At 36.5% G+C, this 23672-nt stretch overlaps 1 protein-coding gene across 1 annotated transcript in view; it reads left to right on the forward strand.

The window, feature by feature from the left end:
• The window catches only part of SNTG1 (syntrophin gamma 1), a gene marked incomplete at its 5' end in the record, with an annotated part of 207702 nt that extends 201322 nt beyond the window's left edge, over positions 1-6380 (forward strand). Inside the window, one exon of the mRNA XM_004697549.3 lies at positions 5549-6380. Within this exon, the coding sequence (XP_004697606.1) occupies positions 5549-5710 (162 nt within the window). The remainder of the gene's footprint in view (positions 1-5548) is intronic.
• Between the last annotated feature and the right edge of the window lie 17292 nt (positions 6381-23672).

The raw sequence follows: 23672 nt of genomic DNA on the forward strand, positions 1-23672 counted from the left end.
CCTGGGGTTTCTTACTGTGGGCTTCTCTCATCACAGCCCACCAGGACCCCCTGCAAGTTTATATGGGATGGCAAAAATAGTTACAGAGTTTTAGGGAAGAAAAAGAGCAAAGCTGAAGGGCCTGGCCTTAGCAATTACAATGAAAAACGTACTACTTACTAGGAAAAATCACTAAAAAGCAACAGCATCTTAACAGTGTGCTGTTGTCTCAGGGTAAACATGTAGACTAATGAAATAAAATTGAAAGTACAAAAACATCTCCTCAAATTTATGTTCAATTGCTTTTTAAATATTGCCATATATTTCACATACCTTTCAATTTAATTATCTGATCATATTAAAAGAGGTGTGCAATCATCACCACAATCAATTTCAGATAATATTCTCATACTCGTTGTTGTTAGCTCCCCATTTCTTCCCAACCTTTGCGACCATGCCCCTAGGTAATTCTTAATCCACTTCCTGTCCCTATAGATTTACCCAATCTGTATTTTGTACACAGAAAAGCATACAAAACACAAACAAGAAGTGAACAACAAAAACAAAAGCCAACAATGACTAGATTAAATAGAGAACACCACCCATCAAAAGAAAGCAGAAAATATTAAAAACTGAAACAATTTAAAGTGAGTTAAACACACACACACACACACACACACACACACACACACGCACACACGCACTCACTGGCATCAACAACACGAAAGGGAACCACACTCACGGGCTTCCATAGACGGGACACACAGAAATCAAATTGACTACGTATGGAGGAGGATGAGACGGAGAAACTCGGCATAAGCAGCTAAAACAAGACCAGGGGACACCTTTGGAAAAATCATCACTAGGAAAGGTCAGGATATGAAAGAAGAAATGAGGAATATGAAAGTTCAGGATAAAGCTAAATGAAGAGAAAACAAGTCCACAGGAGCGAAAACACGACCTTGAGTCTATTCCACCTGAAATTCAAGGACATCTGAGGAAAAGATTTGACGCGTTGAACACTAATGACAAATGACCCGATGAGCTGGGGGTAGACATCAAGACCATCATTCATGAAGAAAGCAAAAGGTCATTAAAAAGACGGGGGGAAAGGGAAAATCAAAGTGGATTTCAGAAGAGACTCTGAAACTTGCTCTTAGCTGTAGAACAGCGAAATGGAAGAAAGGGTGAAGACAGGGAGCTGGACAGAAAATTTCAAAAGGCAGCTCAAGAAGACAAAGCCAAATATTATAAAAGTAACAGTTCAATGTCATTTCCTTAGCATTAATAGCAAAACTCAAACACACCCAAAACAACAAATGCTGGTGAGAATTTGGAGAGATTACAGTCCTTCTAAACTGCTGGTGGAACTGCAAAATGGGACAACGGCGGAAAATGAGATGGCCCTCCCTTAAAATGCTGGGAATAAGGATATCAGACGAGAAACCTGCAATCGCATTATTAGATCTATAGCATTAATAAGAATCATAACATCAATATTTGGGGTGACCCTCCCCCCCAAAGCAGACACAAGCTCCACTGGGCAGAGATTTCATAGTACACATCTTTCCTGCTAAGCAAGCATCCAGCACATTGCTCTGAATTAGTGCACCCAGTGGGGTCACCTGGGAAGGTTCTCTCTGGTCACAGTGAATTTTTTTGTAAAAACAGTTTGGCCCGAACCTCATTTTTTCTGATGGCCCATTTAAGAGAATAGCTTGCAGCCGGGAAATTTTGCTTCGTGCTTGGGGAAAATGGCGCAGAAACTGAAGTCATGTTGAGCACAGCTTACAAGGACAGCGCTATGGGAAAAACGCAAGCGTGCAAGTGGTTTTCTCATTTCCAAAAAGGTGACGTATCAATTGATGACAAACCTTGTTCTGGACGTCTGCCAACTTCCTGAGCGGATGAAAATGCCATGCATTTGGAGTCCATTCCACCAAATCAGACTGTTAATCGAGCTTTCTTTGTAGAGGTCTAGAAAGATTGCAACAGTGTGCTACAAAAAAGGCCTGATTTGTGGCAAAGGGGGAACTGGTTTTGCCACCACCACAACACACCTGCTCACACAGCCATCTCAGTGCACCAGGTGTCGGCAAAAAGCAGTATGCCTCTCTTGTCCCACGCACCTGACTCACCTGACCTGACTCATGAGACTTCCCTTTGTTTCCGTGAATGAAGAGGGACATGAAGGGACAGCGATTTGACGACATAGAAGAGATGAAGAAAAAACGAGGGAAGTACTGTCCTGCCAGACGAGTTTGAAAAATGTTTCCAAGAATGGAATCACAGATTCAACAAATGTATTAAGTGTAATGGAAAGTACTTTGAAGGTGGTAGGTTTGTTTTATATAAAAAAATTAAATACATGGCTTTGAAAAAAAAGGCCGTTTTGGGGGGGTTCCCCCTCATATGTGCAAACCTATGTTCATTGCAACAACATTCTCAAGAGCAAAAAGGAGACAACCCAAATGGCTATGAACAGAAGAAAAGATAAAGAGCATGATTATATATATATATATTTTGCTAAGCAAAATATAGCATTTAAAAAAAAAGCAATGAATCTGTAAAACACCTCAAAAGATGGATGAACTGAGATGAATCCATCACAAAAGGATAAGTATGTTGAGACCACTGCTACACAATGGTTAGAAAAGATTTATTTTGAAAACAATTTAAAAAGTGATCAAAATGGAGTATGCTTAAATCTTATTGCATACAATGAGAAGAAATTTCAAATAAATAATAAATCGATCCACTTACAAGCCTAACAGCTTTTGTTACAAGAAATACTGGTTTATTTAAAACCCAAGAAACTAACTGCTATCAAGTGGATTCCGACTCAGTGACTTTATATAAGGTTTTCAATGATTTAAATCTTTATAGGACCAAGCAGCCCCGCTCTCCTCCCATGGAGTTGTGGTGGAGTGAAATGTCCCATTATGACTCTCAGAAGAATCTATTTAAGGTCTCCCTCTGAAGTGGCAGCAGCTACCGAGACCAACTGCGGCACACGCTGTGGCACAGAGCCCCAGAGGAGCAGTGCTGATAAAATGAACTAACATCTTATCTGCCCAGAGACTACAGAATTAGGGAACTGAGTGGCAGGCAGGCTGGCTTCCTGACCCACAGAAGCAAAGGCCAAGGGATCAATGGCTTAGAACTGGAAAGATACTTGGCTACCACGTGACAGAAAGCCTGAGAACTCGACTAGAGAGAGACTCGTCTGCTGGCTGCAGGGACTAAGGACTATGTACTCTATCTGTTTGCTGTAATCTAGTCACACACCTACAAGACCCCCTTAATGAGGCATATTGTCTGTGAGTTCTATGCGGTCATTGCAACGGTTTATCTAGCCCAGCATAGATGCCGAGTGGCAAGGACAGGTAAAGAAGGCTGGACCAGGGAGGCTTTTCTCACCCTTGCCTTGTGACAATAGGGAAGCAAGAGGAGCTCACCTATGGCCCTCCATTGCCATTTAGTGCAAGAGGGCATCGTGAGTTTACAGAGCAGACCAAACCGGGAGCAGTCCACCACCAGTCCCAGGGCCGTTGGAATTGCTAGTGGTTTCTTTTCAGGTACATGGTGGCATGGCTTGCCATACATATGACAATATTTCAAATTCTGAATAACAGTTCGCTCTTGGAAAGCTGTGTAGAAATACTAAATATATTGAAGGACACTTGAGGTTTGTGTGAAATTTATATATTCATAAAATACAATATAAGAATAATATAATACAAAAGCCTGTTAGATTTTCTTTTTTTTTTTTTGCCTGTTAGATTTTCTTTCAGAAAGGAGAAACGCAGAAATTCTCACTTCATTAATCAGAGAGCTTAATAATTTCCACATCTGTCTTCTAAAGCCTCATTAAACTTCTTAGAGCATTTCTAGCAGAAGAGGGAAATTGTTTTCAAATGAAGCCATGGGTAATATTGTTGTTTTGGTATAATTTACTAGAGATTTCTTTTATGGCTATTGGAGATTTTAAAAAGTGGTTATGTGGCTGTTCACATAGATACGAATACATAAAGCATACTAAATTATTCTCAAAATGGTTTGTAATTAAATATTCTAGTTTAAATATTTTATACTATTTATAATATTACTTATTTTTTTGTTTATATATATTTCTTATGCTGAACGTGATGTGACATGGCCAAGAAATCAACATATGTCCATGTTAGTAGTGTTAGCAGTGGTCTAAAAGCATGACGATCCTGTGTCCACTGAAGTGTATGAGTCATTCCCCCGTTTCACCAAGGCTGGAACACAGAACACATCGGTCCCAAAGCAATATGTTTTGAAAGCAAAAGTCAGGTAGTTCCTTTTTTCTATTCAATAATAGAAGAAAAAGAAAACTTGGTTTTGATTTTTGGAAGCATCTTGACATTCAGTTTGTCAGTCGGCTTCTGTGCGTCACCTCTCCATCCTTCCCTCTGCAGTTCGGTGACTATGTTTCCGTAGGAGGTTATTTTCACATGTATGAGGCCATGAACATATTAAAGTTTTAGAAGGTGAAGAGTCACGTCTATTAATGTCACTTGTTAGCTTATTTCTCTAAACCCATGACACTTTGTAGGTTTTTCCCCATTATAAATTGTAGATCAGACATCTACTTCAAAGGGTCAATAGTGGTATAATCACTCTGAATTGAACGTAAGGATAGACTAGATAACACAATGAGTAACCTATTTGGGATGTACAGTAAAAGTGTCTTCAAGGGTCCCGAGAGACTTCATCAGGTGTGGAAGTTTGCATTTGAAAAGAGGCTGGCTTGAAATGCAGAAGGATCCCTGCTTGGATTTTCAAGTCTCCTAAGAAAAAAGCCTAATATTCACAAAGCGTAGGAGGTCATTAGAATCATGGTCTACCTAGGAATATGGCTTCATTTACAAAGCTTTCATGGGCATTATTAAATAATGAATACCAGAATTATAATAGTTATGTAAATATTTTTTAAATGGAGAAAAACTCATTTCAATTTGAATAAATTCTTTGTGAAAATATGTAAAATGAAATTGTTTTTGTTTTATCGATATTAAAAAATGGCACTAAGATGGTCTGTTTACATTTAGTTCTATTAATGCTCATGTAAGCTTTTACATTGAAGCCATCACCCTCATCACTATATTAATATATAGCATTCTCAAAGAATAAAGCAAGATTTTATTGAACGTGATCCTATTACTTCAAGAAGTAACTAAGATTCTGTGCAAGTAGTCTAGTTTAGTACAGATCATGAGGTCTATTTTTATTCATCAACCCAGTTAAGGAGTACAAGTACATAAATTAATACTCAAAGCAAGTCAGTTCCTACCCAAAAACTGAAACAACTTTTATGGACATAAAAAATAATTCTTCTATCACTTAACCCACCATGCTTGGAAATAAATCTTCAATGCGTATAAAATGTCTTTATTGAGCACATATTTCTATAGGTTCTGTACATTAGATGGATGCGATTTTAGATGAGTTTGTTGCACTTGAAATAATATCTATTTGTTATCTATTGTTTCAAGAAATAGAATTAATTTTTGAATAAATTCTCTTTCTTTTTCCCTTTCAGGAGTTGGAATTTTCAAATTTGTTTGCTGTTCTTCACTGCATCCATTCATTCTTTGCTGCCAAGGTAGCTTGTTTGGACCCTCTGTTTTTAGGCAGCCATGCCACTGCTTCTGCTGCTGCTGCCAGCTCTGCTACAACAAGCAAAGGGAAGTATCCAACTTGACATATTGAGCGCATCCTTGTCCCTTTGGATGACTGTATAAGAATAGTCATTGTATTAATCATTCTCCACCTGGAGAAACCAGAAAACAGGACATCAACAGTGAAGCAAAATTGAAGCTTCAGCAGCATAAAAGGTTATACCTCAAAAACATCTATATTCTGGAAGGTATCTGTGAATAATCCTAGATAATAGAACATCTTTTTTCACATTTTATCGAGTTGTATCAGTATACTGCTTTAATCAAAAGTGATAACAAGGAAGAGGATGATTCAAGTATGTATGTAAATAATATTAAAAGTGTAACCTACCTATATGAATATCAATCAAATGGTTATTTCTGGGTTTTTAGATTATTTTGTATGCCAAATACAATAGGCCACATTAAGAATGAGTGCATTATCATTGTATTATAAGTGGCATAAAGGAGGAAAAAGAACAAACCTGTGACAAGAATATTAACATACAAAAACTCTCAAAGATAAAATCATTTTAATGTCCTGATACAAATTGTTCCTGTATTCTCATTCCATAAACTGATACTGACATTCCATATTCTTTAAAATTATAAAACAGTTAGACACATTGTAAAAAGATCATTGCATTGGCCTAAGATAGGGGGGAGAAATGTGCTATTTTGCTCTTGATCACTGACACTAGTTGTTGATTTTAATCAGCCACTGTTAACAAAATATGAAAAAATGTTAGTAGTTCAATTATTAATGATAGAGACATTCATGGCCTCTTAATTTCTTCTTTAATATCAATGAAATACATATTTCACCTAATAGGATTTATTAGCGATTTAAAAGTTCACAAGAATGTCAGTGACCCTCAAGAAGGAAATAGTATCAAGTACCATGATAAAAGAAACAAATATTTTTACTATCCTGTCTTTCTTACCATTTTAATTATAAACTTCAATGTCCCTAAATATATTTTGAACAAGAAATAGGGTGAGATCTGAAAATACAATTTTTAAATCTTATAAATTATTGTCATAAAAGTGCTTAAACTATGCGAAACTATGTACTCATTTTTGTTATCTTAGAACTGTAACTGTGGAGATAATAGAAATCTGAGGGCATTGGAGATATGCACATATTATGCACCTTTCAGGTGCTACATTCTAATTTTATAACGTCGGAAAAAAATCCTTTGTCTGTAATAGCTTTAAGGATATCTGCTGTGAAAAGTACATGCTACCTATAGATTAAAAAAACTAGTATTTTTAAAGATGTGTTCCCAGCTAACCAAACATTAAATATTTCTTTTAATATGACTAAATATCCAGTAAAGTGATTAAATTTACTTCCTTCCTTCCCCTGCCTGCCTTCCCTCCCCATTTTTCCCTTCTCTCCCTCCCTCCCTCCTTCTTTTCTTCCCTTTTAAGAGGAAAATATCACAAAAGGAGAAAAGAAGTTATTTATTAAAAGGACACGAACACATTTAAATTTTTTAAAATAACGTTTGTATTAAATTTTCCCACAAACTTATTTATTTTATATCTGATTTATTACAAAAATATTAAATGGAAACGCAAATGGGAAGATTCATAATTGTTCATAGACAAGATTTCAGTTGAATCTAGAAAACTTTATTAAAAGAACTCTGGCAAATTGAGAAATACAGAATTTTTAATGTCATTCATTTTGACCGCAAATGAAATCCGTTTGCATACTTAGGAAAGCTCTAGGAAATCACCGCTCATTATGTCTTGCTATAAATCAACTGCTAGTAGAAGGAATAAACCTGTCTTGGAAGAAATCCACAGAGAACTCCCTTTAAGCAATGCGAGCCTTCCCCTCGCGTCCTTGGGGCACACCATCAGGAGAGGTCAGTCCCTGTGGAGAGTGACTTTTCAAGTACAGGGTTAGTGCAAAAGTGGAGAGCCCTCAGCGAAAAGGATTAATTCGGGAGTTCAACCATGGGTTTATATAAAGCAACAATTGCTAGGAAAGTGCAAGATAGGTCAGCATTCTGTTGTGTTCTACAAGGCATCTTTCAGTCCCTAATAACATGAACAATAGGTGTTGAGAGGGGCTAGCGCTCATGCCATCACCAGAAACCCACCCAAAATCAGCTTTCCTCCCGCTAGTCATGAACTTAAGGAAGGAGAATAGAAAGACGGGTCTCCATAAGGATTCTGAGCAGTTCTTACTGGTTCCTTCATGAATCTTTGCTACTAATTGAATTTGTAGCTTAGTAAGCCTCATATTGAGGTAATATCAATAAATCCATAGTGCAATAATGTGGTCTACAAGGAGATTTGGTCCACAAGCCAAACAAAATGAAGTACATCAAAATTGAATATTAGAGCAATAGAATAGTTAAAATATTATGTCAAATTTTGTAAAATTTTCATTTTAAAATATATAAGACAATTTCATTAAATGACCTTTTATATAATAAAGTATACTCCCCTGTTTTCATGTGTATGATAATAGAATTCTTCACTATGAGATAAATGTGAGTACACACATACACACACACACACAAAGGTAAGTAAAAAAGCATTGCTGTTAGGCTTCAGTTCACAATCCATGGGCTTATTTCAAACAAACTGTGTTTAAATATGTTTCTGTATTCAATGGACAGCGACAGACAAGTGTTCTCAGTAATCTACTTGTCTTCGCCTCCACAGGGTGCCTTCATATTCAAGCTCAAGTAACTGTAGGTTCTGAGAGAATTTGCCTGGTCAGTTACACTTAAAGCAGAGAGGTCAGCTCAGAAGGCTATGGGAACAATTTTATGTTGGGGGTCCTGGATACTCTTGGTAGATTTCCTTAAAGATTGCTGGGTGATCACATGGGTTTCTTATTAAATTTTAAGAAAATGAAACCTGAATCTATGAGTAAAAGGTCAAGACAGCTCACCAAGGGTTGTTTTTTTTTTAGGATTTCAAAACAGTTTTATTGGCATATAATTTACATATCATGCCATTCAAGAGTTCAGCTATATTAAGAAGAGTTACGCAATCATCATCACAATCAATTTTAGAACATTTACTTCCTTCTTTTTTTTAAAATCAATTTATTGAGGCTCATACAATTCATCACAATACATAGATCAATTGTGTAAAGCACATCTATATACTTGTTGCCCTCATTATTCCCAAAATTCACTTTCCTTTTGGGTTCCCGGAATCAGCTCATTTTCCTTTTTTCCCCTCCCCCTCCCTCCCTCCTCCCCTCTCCCCCATCTACCCTTGATAATTTATAAATTATTATTGTAACTTATATTACACTGCCCGGCCTCTCCCTTCACCCACCCCTCTACTGCCCGTCCCCCAGAGAGGAGGTTATATGTAGCTCCCTGTGATCAATTCTCCCTTCCCTCCAACGCATCTGATAATTCTTTGAGGGTAACAGGAATTTCATTGGGAAACGTACACATTCTACTATACAACCCCGATCATGCCCCTTCAGACTTTCATTTGTTACCAAAACAAACAAACAGCATTGAAAAGGAATATGACCTGAGTCTCCTGAGGGTACCCAAATTGTCATTTGGCATGTTGTAAATGCAAGAAGAGACAATTCTTTGGCGAAGCGTTAGAGAGATGGGACTACCACCTTCAGAAGCATGCAGGCCTGGATAGAGCAGACATCAAGAAACTATAGCTTCACAATTTGATATATGTTTTTTAAATAATGGTCTGTATGATTTTGTACCAATACTTTTCACTTACCTTCTTGTGTGTGAGTATTCACACATATACCTAAACATATGTATAAATATATATGTGATATATGTTATATCCTGGTGAAAGCGAGTTAAAGTGTTTAATGATGAAGCCCAAAGACTAAAACTCTCAGTGCTATTTACACCTTAGAATAAAACACAAATCCTTACATTGGAAACAATGGAGTGCATCCTGGTAAACAAAACGTTTGAATTTATCAATGACTTTATTTTACTTGGATTCACAATTAACATCAATGAAAACAACAATCAATCTATCAAACAATGTATTGCGGGGAGCCAATTTGCCAAAATTAAACTTTTAAACCGCAAATTGGCCAGTTAAGGACTGAGGTGCTCTTGACCCGTTATGTTATTTTTCGCACCTCATATGCCTGTGAAAACTGAACAAAGAATAAGAAAGACTGAAGAAAATTTGATTCCCATTGAACTACAATGTTGGTGAAGAATATTGTATGTAACAGGGTCTATCAAGTGAATGAACTGATCTGTCTTGAATGAAGTTCAGTTAGAATCCCCTTATGAAGCAAGGAGAGGTTGTGTCACTTATTTTGTCTATGTTATATGACTGTGTTATAAAGAGCGCCAGTCCCTGAAAAAGAATATCGTGCTTGGTAAAGCAGAGGGTCCTAAAAACAAAGAGATAAACCATAGATGAGCTGGCTAACACAATGACTGCATCTATGTGCTCAAACAGAGCAAAGGATGACTTAGAACCACATAGTGCTTCCTTCCACTGTGCACAGACAGGTTGCCATGAGCACCGACCCAAGGCACCTCACACAACATGTATGACCAAACTCCTACCACGAATTACATTTGAAAATATACTTAATTCATTAAAGTTATATTATAAAATGAGTTCATAAACATGCATTTAAGATACTTTAAACTTACAATGTAAATTCTAACTGTGATTAAAACGAATAACTATGCCATTGTTATGATTCTTTTGCTACTATTGATAAAAACAATTGGCTTAAATTAGCACATAACATGCCTAGTGGAGTTGTCACCTTTTATAAAAATGTTCTGACTTTTCATTAATTTAGCAATTAGTACTAATGCTTTCTTTATCATGTGAACATTAGTCTGTCACTTGTTACAATATGAACTACTTGAATGAGAACTTTCAGATGCGAGCAAATCAGATAAATCCTTATTTCTCATGTAATTTAGGTTTAACTGCATGAGATTTATGAAATCCTAGTTTCTTCATAGAACACATTTTAACACTAGAATGCTTAATTATGTGCTAACCTCTCCAGTGCCTTGGTACATAACCTGTTTCATCAGTAAAGGCTTTATTTTAATGTACATAGTGCAATCTCAAAGGGATTATTATAGGTAGCTAAGTCAGGGATGTCATTTAAAATATCATTTGGAAAATATACTAGCTAATAAAATGAATGTTTTTTGCCTGAAAAAGAATAATAATCCAAGTCAGCTGCGGTGTATAAAAGCAAGGGAATTTTAAATTTATTATATGACAAAACATATTTATTTCAATAATACATTAATAGATGATATAAATATAATATGTACCCCAACATTGTCATCTAATATTTTTATATGCGAGAAATATTAGCTAATGATTTCTAGGTAATAATTCAGACATGTACCAATGAACAGTTTTGAAGTCTGCTCATAAACAGCTGTTAAGCAAATAAGAAAGCAATTACTGAAAACAAATGTCAAGTCTGTATTAGCCATTAAACAGATCCATTTTTCTTTGGGTACAACATTTTATAGCTAGACAAAGCATGTCTATAAACTTGGTTTACATTGAATGCTAAGTTTGAGAGAAGCTTGATTTATGAATGAGGACAACTCATGCTCCTAACAATATTTAGAAATCACTGCTACAAAGCAGCAGTGTGGAGGAGAAGTTTTAAGCACGAGGATAATATTGTGCTTAATTTTTTAAGGTAAGTATAGATTTTGCCATGTTGGTAAGTTTCCATCGTTTTGTTACTATAAAAAATATTGTAGGTAATGAACTATCCCTAAGAAATTACTTTATTTATACCTCTAAAATTCTTATTTATGACTTACTCATTTCTTAATCATTTCAAATCATAATATCACTTATTTTCACATTTGCATTGATTTTGCATATAAATAAGATAAAATGGTATGTTTTGTATATTAAAGTTATCAGAAATATATACTATAAATATATTTATTTCATTTTAAATTGTTTTGGTGGATGTTTGTAAAATGTAAATTTATATCTGTGACAAAATCTTGTCACTTTGTTCCTTAAGTTCATTAATGTAATACTAATATAAATGTTCCTTTTTTAATGATGCATTCTAGAAAAATAAAAAATTACTTTTTCATAGGTGTGTACTTTTAATTTGAGGGGTTTAGTTAGTGATAAATATATTTATTTATTTAAAGCATGATTCTGAGCACATTTACTGCAATGAGAAGGTACAAATACCAGGGACCGAATTATTCTGGTTCAACAGTACTAATGAAGATTATATATGCTCCCTTTGAAATATGTGAACTCTAGAAGAAATATATTTTCCAAGTTAATTAAGCAACAAAGGAGTTACAAGTTTTGATATTGAGAAACTTTTCATATTTTTAACCAGAGGCCAGTCAGTTCCAATTCATGGCCCCACAATATATGTCATAATAAATTTGTGTTCCATGGTTTCCATGGCTGATTTTTCAGAAGTAGATATCTTGGACTTCCTTGTGAGGTATTTTGGATTGCTTCAACCCATCCAGTTTCCATTTTCAGCTAAGCACATGGCCAATTAAACCTTGGTGCATAATGAGAGGGACCTTGAGTAAGAGTCGGTCTGGTCCCCATCACGTCACGTGACATAGGACTACAGTTCTCCTCCAGGTATCACAGAATCATAAAAGGAAATGAGCAGAGAAATAATTTTAGAGCAATTCTGAGATCCTATTCTTTATGCTTATATTACTAAATGAACATAATTACCATTTTGATTATTTTTGCCTTTTATTTAAGAAAAAAATGTTTCTGAGAAAAAGATTGTGCCTTTCATATGCAGTTTCAGCAATTAAAAGAAAATTACACAAAGTAAAACAGAGACTGTGTTAGTCTGGGTAGACTAGAGAAACAAATCCATAGAAACTCATTTGTATAAGAGAGAGTTTTATATAAAAGGGTAATTTTATATTTAAAAAACATCCCAACCCAGTCCAGTCCAAGCCCATACGTCCAATATTTGACCATATGTTCGATACTGGTCTATAAAGTCCTCTTCAGACTCACAACACACATACAATGAGGCTGAATGCAGCACGATCACAGGCAAGTGGGTAGAAAGTCTATGGATGCAGTGGCGTTTATGGCAGGAGTCCCCATTTGGCTTCTCCAGCACCCAGGGCTACATTAGGTAGGTCCATGTGGCTTCTCCTCAGGGATGTCCCGCAGCGAATCAGCCTTGTCAGTAGAGTCTCTCCAAGGGAGTGAGCGGAGAGAAACAAGTCTTCCACCTCCAAGGAGGAAAAAAACAGGATTTCCCAGAATTCTTAGGAGAAGACCATGCCCACACAGAGGCCTCATTGGCAATCTCCAGATTGACAGGCTAGACTCCACCCCTACACTCTTAATCCTCGCAAGTCCCAAATTGACACCACATTATTGTAACTACCACAGAGACTTTATTAAATTTCATCATCAAAATATTTAAAGTGAGTATCATTACTTTATGTATGCCATACAGGTTAAAAAATTTTAATTAAACAGCAAAAAAAAATTTGACTACTGTATGGGGAGAATATATTTTAAAACCTTGGTAAAATGTGTGAAATTATTTAAGTCAAAGGATGTTAACATTGCAAAGAATTGAACACTTAATGGTGCTCATGCAGACACTGCACAAACTCAGACACCATCATTGAAGAATAACAGGGCACAGTTCACAATTAGGAAAGTTGTGCATTGGGGTTGTATCCTTTCATGCTTATTCAGTCTGTATGCTGAGCACATAATCTGAGAAGTTGGACTACAGGGCTCATCAGCAATCTGTGAAATGCCAATGATGCAACCTTATTCGCTAAAGTCAACCGAACATGAGAACTTGATATCAATGAATACAGCCTCTTCTATGGCTTACAACTCAATGTAAACACAACAAAAATACTCACAAATGGGCCAATAGGCAACATGATGATAAAGGGAGGAAAGATCAAAGTTGTTAAGGATTTAATTTTACTTTCATCCCCAACCAACACTCAAGAAGTCAGCAGATAATTGAATTGTATGATATTTGAATTATTTGTCAATAAAACTATTGGGGGGAAAAGACATCAAAAAGTGTTTTGCTTTGGGCAAATCTGCTGCAAAAGACCTCTGTAAAGTGTCAAAGCTTGAACATCATGCTAAGGACTAAGATGTACCTGACCTCCCAAATAATGACAATTTAATCTCTTTATATGCATGTGAAAGTTGGACAATGTAATACTGAAGACCAGAGAATAGATGCATTTGGAAGAACTACAGTCATAATTTTTGTAATTCTTGTTAGAAGCAAGGCTGGCAAGATTTCATCTCCCTTACTTTGTTCACATTGACAGAAAGATTTGTTTGGAGCACACCATGCTCAGTAGAGAGTCAGTTACAGAAGAGAGGCTCTCACAGTGGCTGCAGCAATGGACTGCAGCCCAATGACAACTGGGAGGACGGCCCAAGGTCAGGCAGTGTGTATAATATCGATATGATTTGAAGCCAGTTAGTGTCACCTACCGCTAACTACGTTTTAGCAAAAGGTAAAATTATATATGTTTAAAAATAATTGTGCAATCAATCAAACATCAAGGATAATCTTTCCCCTCCTTTTTAGTAAGTGAAGAGTTTTAAAAAATCACTCTTTGCAAAGTACAGTTCTGAGATTGTTGAGAAATGAAAATGATTGTGTAGTCACCTGCAAAGAAAGACATAGAAAGGTTCGATCTCACCAATATCCTCGGAGTGTACCTTTGTAGACAACTCCTTCCTTTGCTTCCAACCCCCTGCGAATCACAACCTGTTTTCTATTTTCAGTTTTATCATTTCCAAAAGGATTATAGAGTATTTTGAATGTATAGCTTTTTTCAAAAGGTAGACTATCTTGAGAACAAGTTACGTTGTTTTATGGTTATATAGCCTGCTCAAATTTGTTACTGAGCAGCATATTGCATACAGCTGGACCTCAGTTTGTTTATCCATTCTCCAGTTGAGGAACATTTTAGTTGTTTTCAGTTTTTTATAATTACTTATAAAATCACCATAAGGGGGTGTGGGGTTGTCTCAAAACACTCATGGAAAATTCCATTATGTTTCGATTCTATGTGTCCATGAAGTCTTTGAAGCTCCTTTGTATAAATATTAACATTCTAATAATTGCAATGTTCATTTTATATGAATAAATTATTATAAAAGGTATTTCTGACTTGTAGGGCATGTGCTTACTTTCCCAGGAAAATGGTAAACTGTTTGCCAAAGTTACTAACATTCTGTATGCTCAGTATGAGAGAATGAAGTCTATACAAAAGTACAAACTTCTCCAGAGCTTAATTATCATTTGGTAGTATTATTTTTTTTAATCACTCTAAAAAGTGATTGGGGATATCCCATTGTGATTTTAATTTGCATTCCCCTAAATCATGTATGATATTAAGACTCTCCTTATGTATATATGCCATTCACATATTTTTATGACTTATATATTCAAATTATTGAACACCATCCTCTTTTTAAAAAGTGGGTTATCTTCTTCTTTTTCTGTGTTTAATATTATTGATGTGATCTGGATATGAGACCACATTGTTTCTACTAGCATTTGCATCCTTTGCTTTCTCTTGGAAGTGTCTTTCCAGAAAAATATCTTAATTTGATAAAGCATATCTCAAATTTGTCATAGTTGACTGTTATTTGGATGTTACACCTAAGAATAACCTGTTAATCAAATGTGAGGTGCAATGAATCCCTTTTGTAGAGCCTTTTGAGTAATGATCTTGTAACTCCCAAAGAAGGACTGGGTGGGGCTCAGCTTTCAATGGACTAACGTATTTACTCTGCACGTACCTGCTCTAAAGTCCCTGCTGACTCATGCGTTGCTGGTAGGACAGAAGAGAGCTGTTCCATCACGTTCCAAGGCTATGTCATTACAGACGCACTCTGCCACGTCTTTCACCTTGGAGGGACTGGCGGACTTGAAAAGGCAGACTGTTTAATTTAGTAGCCACGCTCATAAACTACTGGCCACCGCACCGAAAAACAAGCCTACTGCCATTGGGTTGATTCCGATTCACAGTGACACTGCAGGACAGAGTAGAAGTGCTTTTCTGCGTTTCTGACCCTAAATCTGTGTGAAAGCAGACCACCTCATTCTTCTCTCTCTAAGCTACTGGTGGATTTGAATTGCCAACTTTGTGGTTATCAGCCCAAAGCATAATCCATTACACCACCAGACGTACCAGAGCTACTTAAAAAATAGCTTAAAAATCTACCCTGTAGGATTGAGCACCTGATGGTCTCGTTAACGGGTTGGTTGTTTTGGCCATCCCGGGAGGCCAATAACACAGAAGTTCAGGGAGGACCGCAGTATTGTTAACATGAGTCTGAAGGAGAAATGTAGACTCACGTTCACTTCAAAAACTCAGAAGAGAGAGTTATAATATTGAAGATAGGGAGTCAAAGTTGTTGGCTTATAAACCAAGTGCTTCAGTGGTGTAACGCTTTCCCGTGCGAGGGAAAGGTTTGTTCCATGAAATAGTGCCCCCCTTCTCATCCAACCCCCTCCACCCCCCACCCCCCACCCCCTACCCTTCCCCCACCCCCTCACACACACATGAAAGAGAACCACTTGATCCAGGGCAGCATAGCAGGAGAGCCTGTGAAGTCATTTTTCCACCAAAGAGGAAAGGTTCAGGGAGGATCAACTGCAGACCGGAAACTCTCCTGCATGTTCCCACCCTGACCTTCTTAGGATAGTGCTAGCCAGATGCAGCAGTGGCATAAAGATGACTTCTGACAGGAACCACGTAGCACATGTCCCGAGACAGACTTAACATGAGTAATTTGGGGAAGAGTAAGCAGTTCCCTATAGAGAAACTGTTGCTAGCATTGACTGTTTTCTTTCAATAAATGATAATCACTATCACATTGCCAACACAGTGTCAATATCTCCTGAGTTCAGTTGTTTTCTAAATGAAGCTAGCAATCATACAATCGTTCATGCCATGAGTATACGTATCGCATTCTTAGCAGTCTTACATGGCTGCCTAGCAGTTTAAAGCACCATCTATCTGCATATGCAAAGTAGATGACAGGTTGCACAAAAGGTTGCCAAGGTTGTCCTTAGGTTTTCTACAACCTTAATAATTTTACATTTATATCTGTCAATCTTTTTGAAGTAACTTTTCATATGGCATGACATATTAATTCACTCTCATTTTTAAAATTCAGAGATCCAAATTTACCAGCAAAAGATGTTTTTAATTCTCTACTACTGAACTAACTGTATATTTGTCAAAACTTAATTAATTACATATGTTTGCATCTATTCACAGACTTTATTCTGTTCCATTGGTCAAGATTCTCAGATGTCCTACTCTCCTGATTTGTAAAGTTTATAAAAAGTCTTGATTTTAGTCCTCCAACCATGCCCATATTTTAAAACATAATGCTGCCTATTCTGGTACCACTGACTCTTGATATTAATTTAAAAAAATGTTTATTTACTTTAACAAACACATTCTACAGTTATTTGATTAGAATTATGTTTAAATTGTGCATGAGCTATTTAATATTTAAAAGATTATATTTCAAACCATAAATAAAAATAAATCCCTTACTATAGTGATCATCTTTTAGTCTCCATATATGTATTATGTGCTTTTCTTCATAAAAATACTGCACATGTGTATTAGTCTGGGTACTTTAGAGAAACAAATCCACAGAAACTCATGTATAGGAGAGAGTTTCATATAAAGGGTAAGTGTACATCAAGAAAACATCCCAACCCAGTGCTGCCAAGCCCACAAGTCCAACATTAACCCATATGTCCAACACCAATCCACAAAGCCCTCCTCCGTCTCACAAAACACACACTATGATGCCAACTGCAGGAGGAAAGCCTAATCAGTGAATGTGTAAGCATCTCAGCGCTGGCAGGGGTCTCCACACTGCTGCTCCAGTCCCAGGGCTGCTATGAGGTAGGTCCATGTGGCTTCTCCCTGGGGATGTCTTGCAGGAAGAGAACTTTGCAAGCTGAAGCAGGGAACTGGGTAAGGCAGCTGCACCCTAATTGGACCATCACAAAGCAAGAGACCCATGAACTAAAAAGGCGAGGCTAACCAAGCCATTTATCTCTCCGCCCTTCAGTTAACCCCACATGTGTTTACTGGCCAGGTTGGCACAATAAACTTTAACTATATCAACATGTTTTGTTATATTTCATGGGTTTGGGTACTATCTGAGTGGGACTTTAAAATTTTTAATTTCTAATTGTTCATGCGTATATATATAGAAATATATATATATTTGAACTAACTGTATATTTGTCAAATATACAGTCTTTTTATATTGTATACAGTCAAATAGACAGTCAAATAGACAGTCTTTTTATATTGATCTTATATCCTATGGCTTTCCTAAATAGAGCTACTAATTCTGACAGCTTTTTAGAAGTGTTTCAAATTATATTAAAAAATATTCACCTCAAATAGAGATCTTTTACATCATCCTAATGATCCTGTGTTTAATTTCACATTTCTCTATTTTTACATTGTGTAGGGCATGGGGTTTAACATGGGATAGCCTTGTTGAGAGTGGATATCCTTACTTTCTATCTGAGACTAGGGGGAGAATATTTAGCTTAGTATTATTTAGTATTCTGTTATCAGTAGGTTTTTAATAAATGGCCTTTATTAGATTAATCAAGTACCTCTCTATCTTTTTTTAATAACAGTTGAAAATTGACATGCATTGCAAGGCTTATAGATTCTCCATGTTAAATTTTTAAACATGGTGAAGTACAGTAATTAGTATCCTAATGTTAATTAATCTTTCATTTCTAAGGTAATCACTCCTCCAAAGTCATGATATCTCATTCTTATTGTTGGATTGAATTGACAGAAGATTTTAGATATAGAGACCAAAAAAATTATCTAGTTAAGACAAGATAAGTTATCTAACAAATAAGGAAATCTTTACATCAGGTTATCTATGGGGGTGTTTTTTTGAAGATTTTATTATGTCTACTGTCTGACAATAGGTAAAAATAGAAAATTGGAGTGTAACATCTTCAAAAAGAAGGATCGGACATAAAGGTCATTAGGAGGGGGCATGTAATGGATTTATAGTGGAATAACAAGCCATTTTAAGACACAAGCACATGTAAGACATTAAGACAAATTGCCCATGGTTGGTCAATAAAACTGGAAGGAAGAGAGAATGAGTTTGAAGAATAATGTAACAATTCAACCATGAATTGATCAACTTCTTCTAACTTAAAGAAGTGATCTATTTGAAAAAGATATGAAAGGTAAAATTTAAAAGGTTTAAAGCATATATTAGAATGAGGAGGGAGAGAGAAAGCTGGGGGTAAGTTACTATTTATCAAGTGAGGTAATTGTAGTTTGGGGATTAAGAGATTGTTATGTGTCAAGTGAACCCTACTTATTAAACATTAAAAAATATAAACTAAGTAGAAATGAAGGAGTAATTCACATTACCTGAACCTTTCTTCCTCAGTGCCCTCCCTCTAACAAAAACAGAACAGAAGCACTGGTATCAGGTGGATTCCAACTCATAGGGTCACTATCTGGAGATTTGAGGAGGCACATTTTGAGAGAAGATCATGTCCTTGTCCTTCCACAGAGCAGCAGGTGGGTTGGAATTGCAGACCTTCCAGTTAGCCATTCCACCTTCACCAGACAGCACCCCAGGACTGTCTCTTCCTCAGAATTCCTTTTACACCAAGAAACCAGTAATCTGTAGTGGCATCCAAGGTAGTTTGTCCATTGAAAAGTAAGCATCTTATCTTTTTGTCAAGTTTTATAGGTCGCATACTATATTATTCTACTTCTACAACATACTCAAAATGGCAACATTAATACAGTAGAAAATACACTATGTTTTCCCATATGTTAAATATGGGCTAAAGACAGTGATTTGGCAGTAAAATAATAGCACCTGAAAGTTGTTTGTGGTGATGTAGAATTCTCTATCTTGATTTCCATAGTGATTACAGTAATTCACACATGTGATAAGCTATTTTATGATCACAAAGGTGCCACTGTATATAGATCAAGAGGCAATTATGTGAACAGAAAGAAACAGTGCCTTGTTTACAGTTTGAAAGGGGGTACGTGAGGGTTATGCCCTCTTACCATACATATTCAATCCGTATGCTGAGCAAATAATCAGAGAAACTGGATTATATGAAGAATGTGGCATGAGGATTGAAGGAAGACTTATTAACACCCTGCAATATGCAGGTGACATGGCCTGGCTTGCTGAAAGTGAGAAGGATTTAAAGCACTTGCTGATGAAGAACAAGGATTACAGCCTTCAGTGTGGATAACAACTCAAGTAAAGAAGACCAAAATCCTCACAACTTGACATCATGATAAGTGGAGTAAAGGATGAAGTAGTTGAGGATTTTGTCTTTGTTCAATCCACAGTCCATGCTTATGAAAGCAGCAGTCAAGAGATCAAAAGGTGAATTGCATTAGGTAGATCTACTGCGCAAGACCTCTTTGGAGTACTGAAAAGCAAGGATGTTACTTTGAGGACGATGATGTGGTGATCCAAGCCATGATATTTTCAATTGCTTCATATGCATGAGAAAGTTGGACATTAAATAAGGAAGAAGGAATCGATGTATTTGAATTGTGGTGCTAGAGAAGAATGCTGAAAGTACCATGAACTCACAAAAGGACAAACCGATCTGTATTGGAAGAAGTATAGTCAGAGTGCTCCTTAAAGGCATGGATGGCAAGACTTTATCTTACATACTTTGGACATGGCAGGAGAGACCAGTCCCTGGAGAAGGACAGCATGCTTGGTAAAGTGAAGGGGGAGTGAAAGGGAGGAAGACCCCAAATGAGACGAGAGACACCGTGGCTGGCACAGTGCGCTCCGGCACAGGAATCATGTGGCTGGCTCAGGACTGGGCAGTGTTTCACTCGGTCATTCATAGCGTCATGATGTGTCCGAAATGACTCAAACCACCTAACAACAGATGTGCCATGTATGCATAACAAATTTCTAGTTGTAAAATGAATCATTTGTGGAACCTTGATCATCTCTATAGGGAACTGTTCTCTACTGGATTTTTAATTTCTTGTGAATCTATAATTATTTCAAAATAAGATATTTAAAATACATATCCATTAATATGACTTTAGAAACTATTCATGACAGAAATTGATATAGTAGAATTAATTAGAATTTAAATCATATGCTTTTTTGAAAAGACATGAAAAGGAATTCAAAAACTGGGAGAAAATATGTATTTGGAAATTAAACACTTCAAAAGTGATTTATACTCTGAGTACATAAATAATTACCTGACATTAACATTAAGATTTCCATTAAAAATATTAGAAAACAGGATAACATATGGAATGGAACCTCTTAGAAATAGGATATACTCAAGGAAAATAAGCCATTGAAACTATTTAACATCATTGAGCAGCCTAGAAATTCAAAGCATAATCACGATGATGTATCACTCCATACTTTCAAAACAAACAAGAGTAGAAACCCTGAAACTAATTTCCATCAAGTCAATTCCACTTCACAGCAGCCCTGTGTGAAAGAGTGGAACTGCTCATGTGGGTTTCCAAAACTGTCAATCAAGATGGGAACAGAAAACCTCATCTTTTCTCCACAGAACTCATGATGGTTTTGAACTGCTGACTTCGCTGTGAACAGCCCACTTGTGACGTACTATGCCACCAGAGCTCCTTACGTCCTTTGCATAACGGTGACAATCAGAAGTACTGGCAATTCTGACAGTAGGAGTGTTATAGCTTCTCTGGCCCATATATTAATAATTTTTAATAAACATACACTTATCACCTTACTATTCCACACACAAATAAACCCACTGCCATTGATATTATTCCAGCTCATTGTAACCCTATATAGGATTTCAGAGGCTTTGTAAATCTTTATAAAATCAGACGATTTCACTTTTCTCCCCAGGGGAGGCTGGTGTGTTTGAACCATTGACCTTGTGGTTAGCGGTCCAACACTTAGCTGATAGCACCACGACCTCACCATGTAGTGCAGTACTTGAACATATTTTATGTTTTAGAACATTTCTACATCTATTGTAACATTTTCAAGGATGCCATCTTTATACAACACCTAGCATCAGGTTAGTAATGGATAAGAACTGCTCCTGCCCCAGAAACATTTTATGATAGTAAAGATTAAAAAAATTCCTTACACCCGCAAAGATTTCCTTACATAAGTATCTATTCTCCAGAAGAGAAAATAGGCAGGTTTGGAAGCTGCTCTTCTTATATATAGTTTACAAATTTCTGCGCTTATCTGTGTGAGGTAAAGTACCTAAGAATTCCTCCAAGTCTTTTTCATAAAAAATACCCACTGTACATAATTACGTTGTTGTTTTGTTGACACAAAGACCGAAGCTTTACTACATCTTCTGTCAGTAACCATATGCATGATTTTATAAAAATAATAACAATGGAAACAAAAACTGTGAATCTTTGATTCCTTCTAATTGACAAGTGATAATTGTATGGTTCTTAAAGTTCTTTATAGCATTATATTTCTAATTGATTACACATTTTTAATTTGTTTCATTATGAATGAGAAAACCAATCGCCTTTCCATCAACAGATATTCATTTTCAACTATTAGAATTGAGCATTTACAAGGTTCTATAATTAACTAACAGGCTTGATAGAATGACTAATTCATTTGCATATTTGAAATTAACCATTGGAGAATCTTGATGAACTGCATATAGAATTTTTCTGTCTTGTATTTGTAATTCTTGTAGAAAAACATCAGCCCAGAACAGACACCCTTGATGACTTCTCTCAGGAAAAACAAAACAATGACTTCTGAATCTGAAAATACCCCTTAAGGCTCTGCCTAAGACTGGGTTCTCTGCAAAAGCAAACCCCCCATGAAGCTTATATACAGAGAAGTTTGTATCACGCAGTTGTAGAGGCAAGTATGTTCCAAGTCTGTGGGTCACATTCTCCTGACTTGTGTAGCAGCAGAGGCTGATGAATCTGAGACCGCCGATCATGGCCTCTGGCCAAGAATGAATTTCAAGTCAGCAGGTAAAATGGCAGATTGGCCCCGTGCCAAAAAGCTGAGCCAGCAGATAAAAAGTGATGTGGTTGCAACAATTTCTGTTGCCTCTGTTCCTCTATTTGGAGCACGAAAGCAGTGCAGCCAGTGGCAGATTGCCCAATAAAGTCCTCAAGCACAGCTTTAAGGCATCAAGAAAGCAACAGCACCATTTATCCAAAGCAAAGGCTCCTAGACGCCAAGCAGACACACAAGGAACAGCAAGCACCAAAATGGAAGGAAATAGGCAGGGCACTAAAATAAATGTATACTGTTTAACACATGTGATAGACAATAATGCATATTTCCTTTTTCAATTCATACCTATCATTATCATCCCACCTTTAGTTCTTTTTAAAATAAAATGTTGAAGTTCACTGAATAAGAGAAGGCAGGAGAGTGTGGCTGAGCAATGCTCGTACAATTTCACTGACCCATTTCTCCCTGGAGATGGAGTTAAACCAGAACAAATCACCCCCAAATCATAGGGTCTATTATTATTGACTACAAAAAATACATAACGGCGACATTATAATGACATGACCTGTGTAGTACCTGGTCGTGCTCAAAGCTAACTTGTATCCTCAAATGGATCATACCCTTGCATCTGTAGCATACTCCTTGTAACGTCACAGCGCTATCAGGTATCAGCAGCAGTTCACTGAATGACCAAGTCCAGTTTGTATGTAGCACATAACTCATAGTGGAGATGTGTGGAGGGGCTGCCAACAAATATCATAGTCTCAATGGAATGAAATTATTTCTATTTTGTGAATATAATTTCCTTTTGATTTCTCAGTCCACAAACAAAAACATGTTTTAAATTAATTTTTAATAATCAACTTCCAATCCACCAGCTTCTCTGAGATAAAAGTAAAAGGTCGTCTGCTCCTATAAAGATTTTTCATCTCAGAAACTCTCTACAGAGTTGCTATGAGTTGGAATAAA

Source organism: Echinops telfairi, unplaced genomic scaffold (assembly GCF_000313985.2).
Source record: "Echinops telfairi isolate 266 unplaced genomic scaffold, ASM31398v2 ScPeMD7_1;HRSCAF=3_0, whole genome shotgun sequence".
Classification (NCBI taxonomy): Eukaryota; Metazoa; Chordata; class Mammalia; order Afrosoricida; family Tenrecidae; genus Echinops; species Echinops telfairi.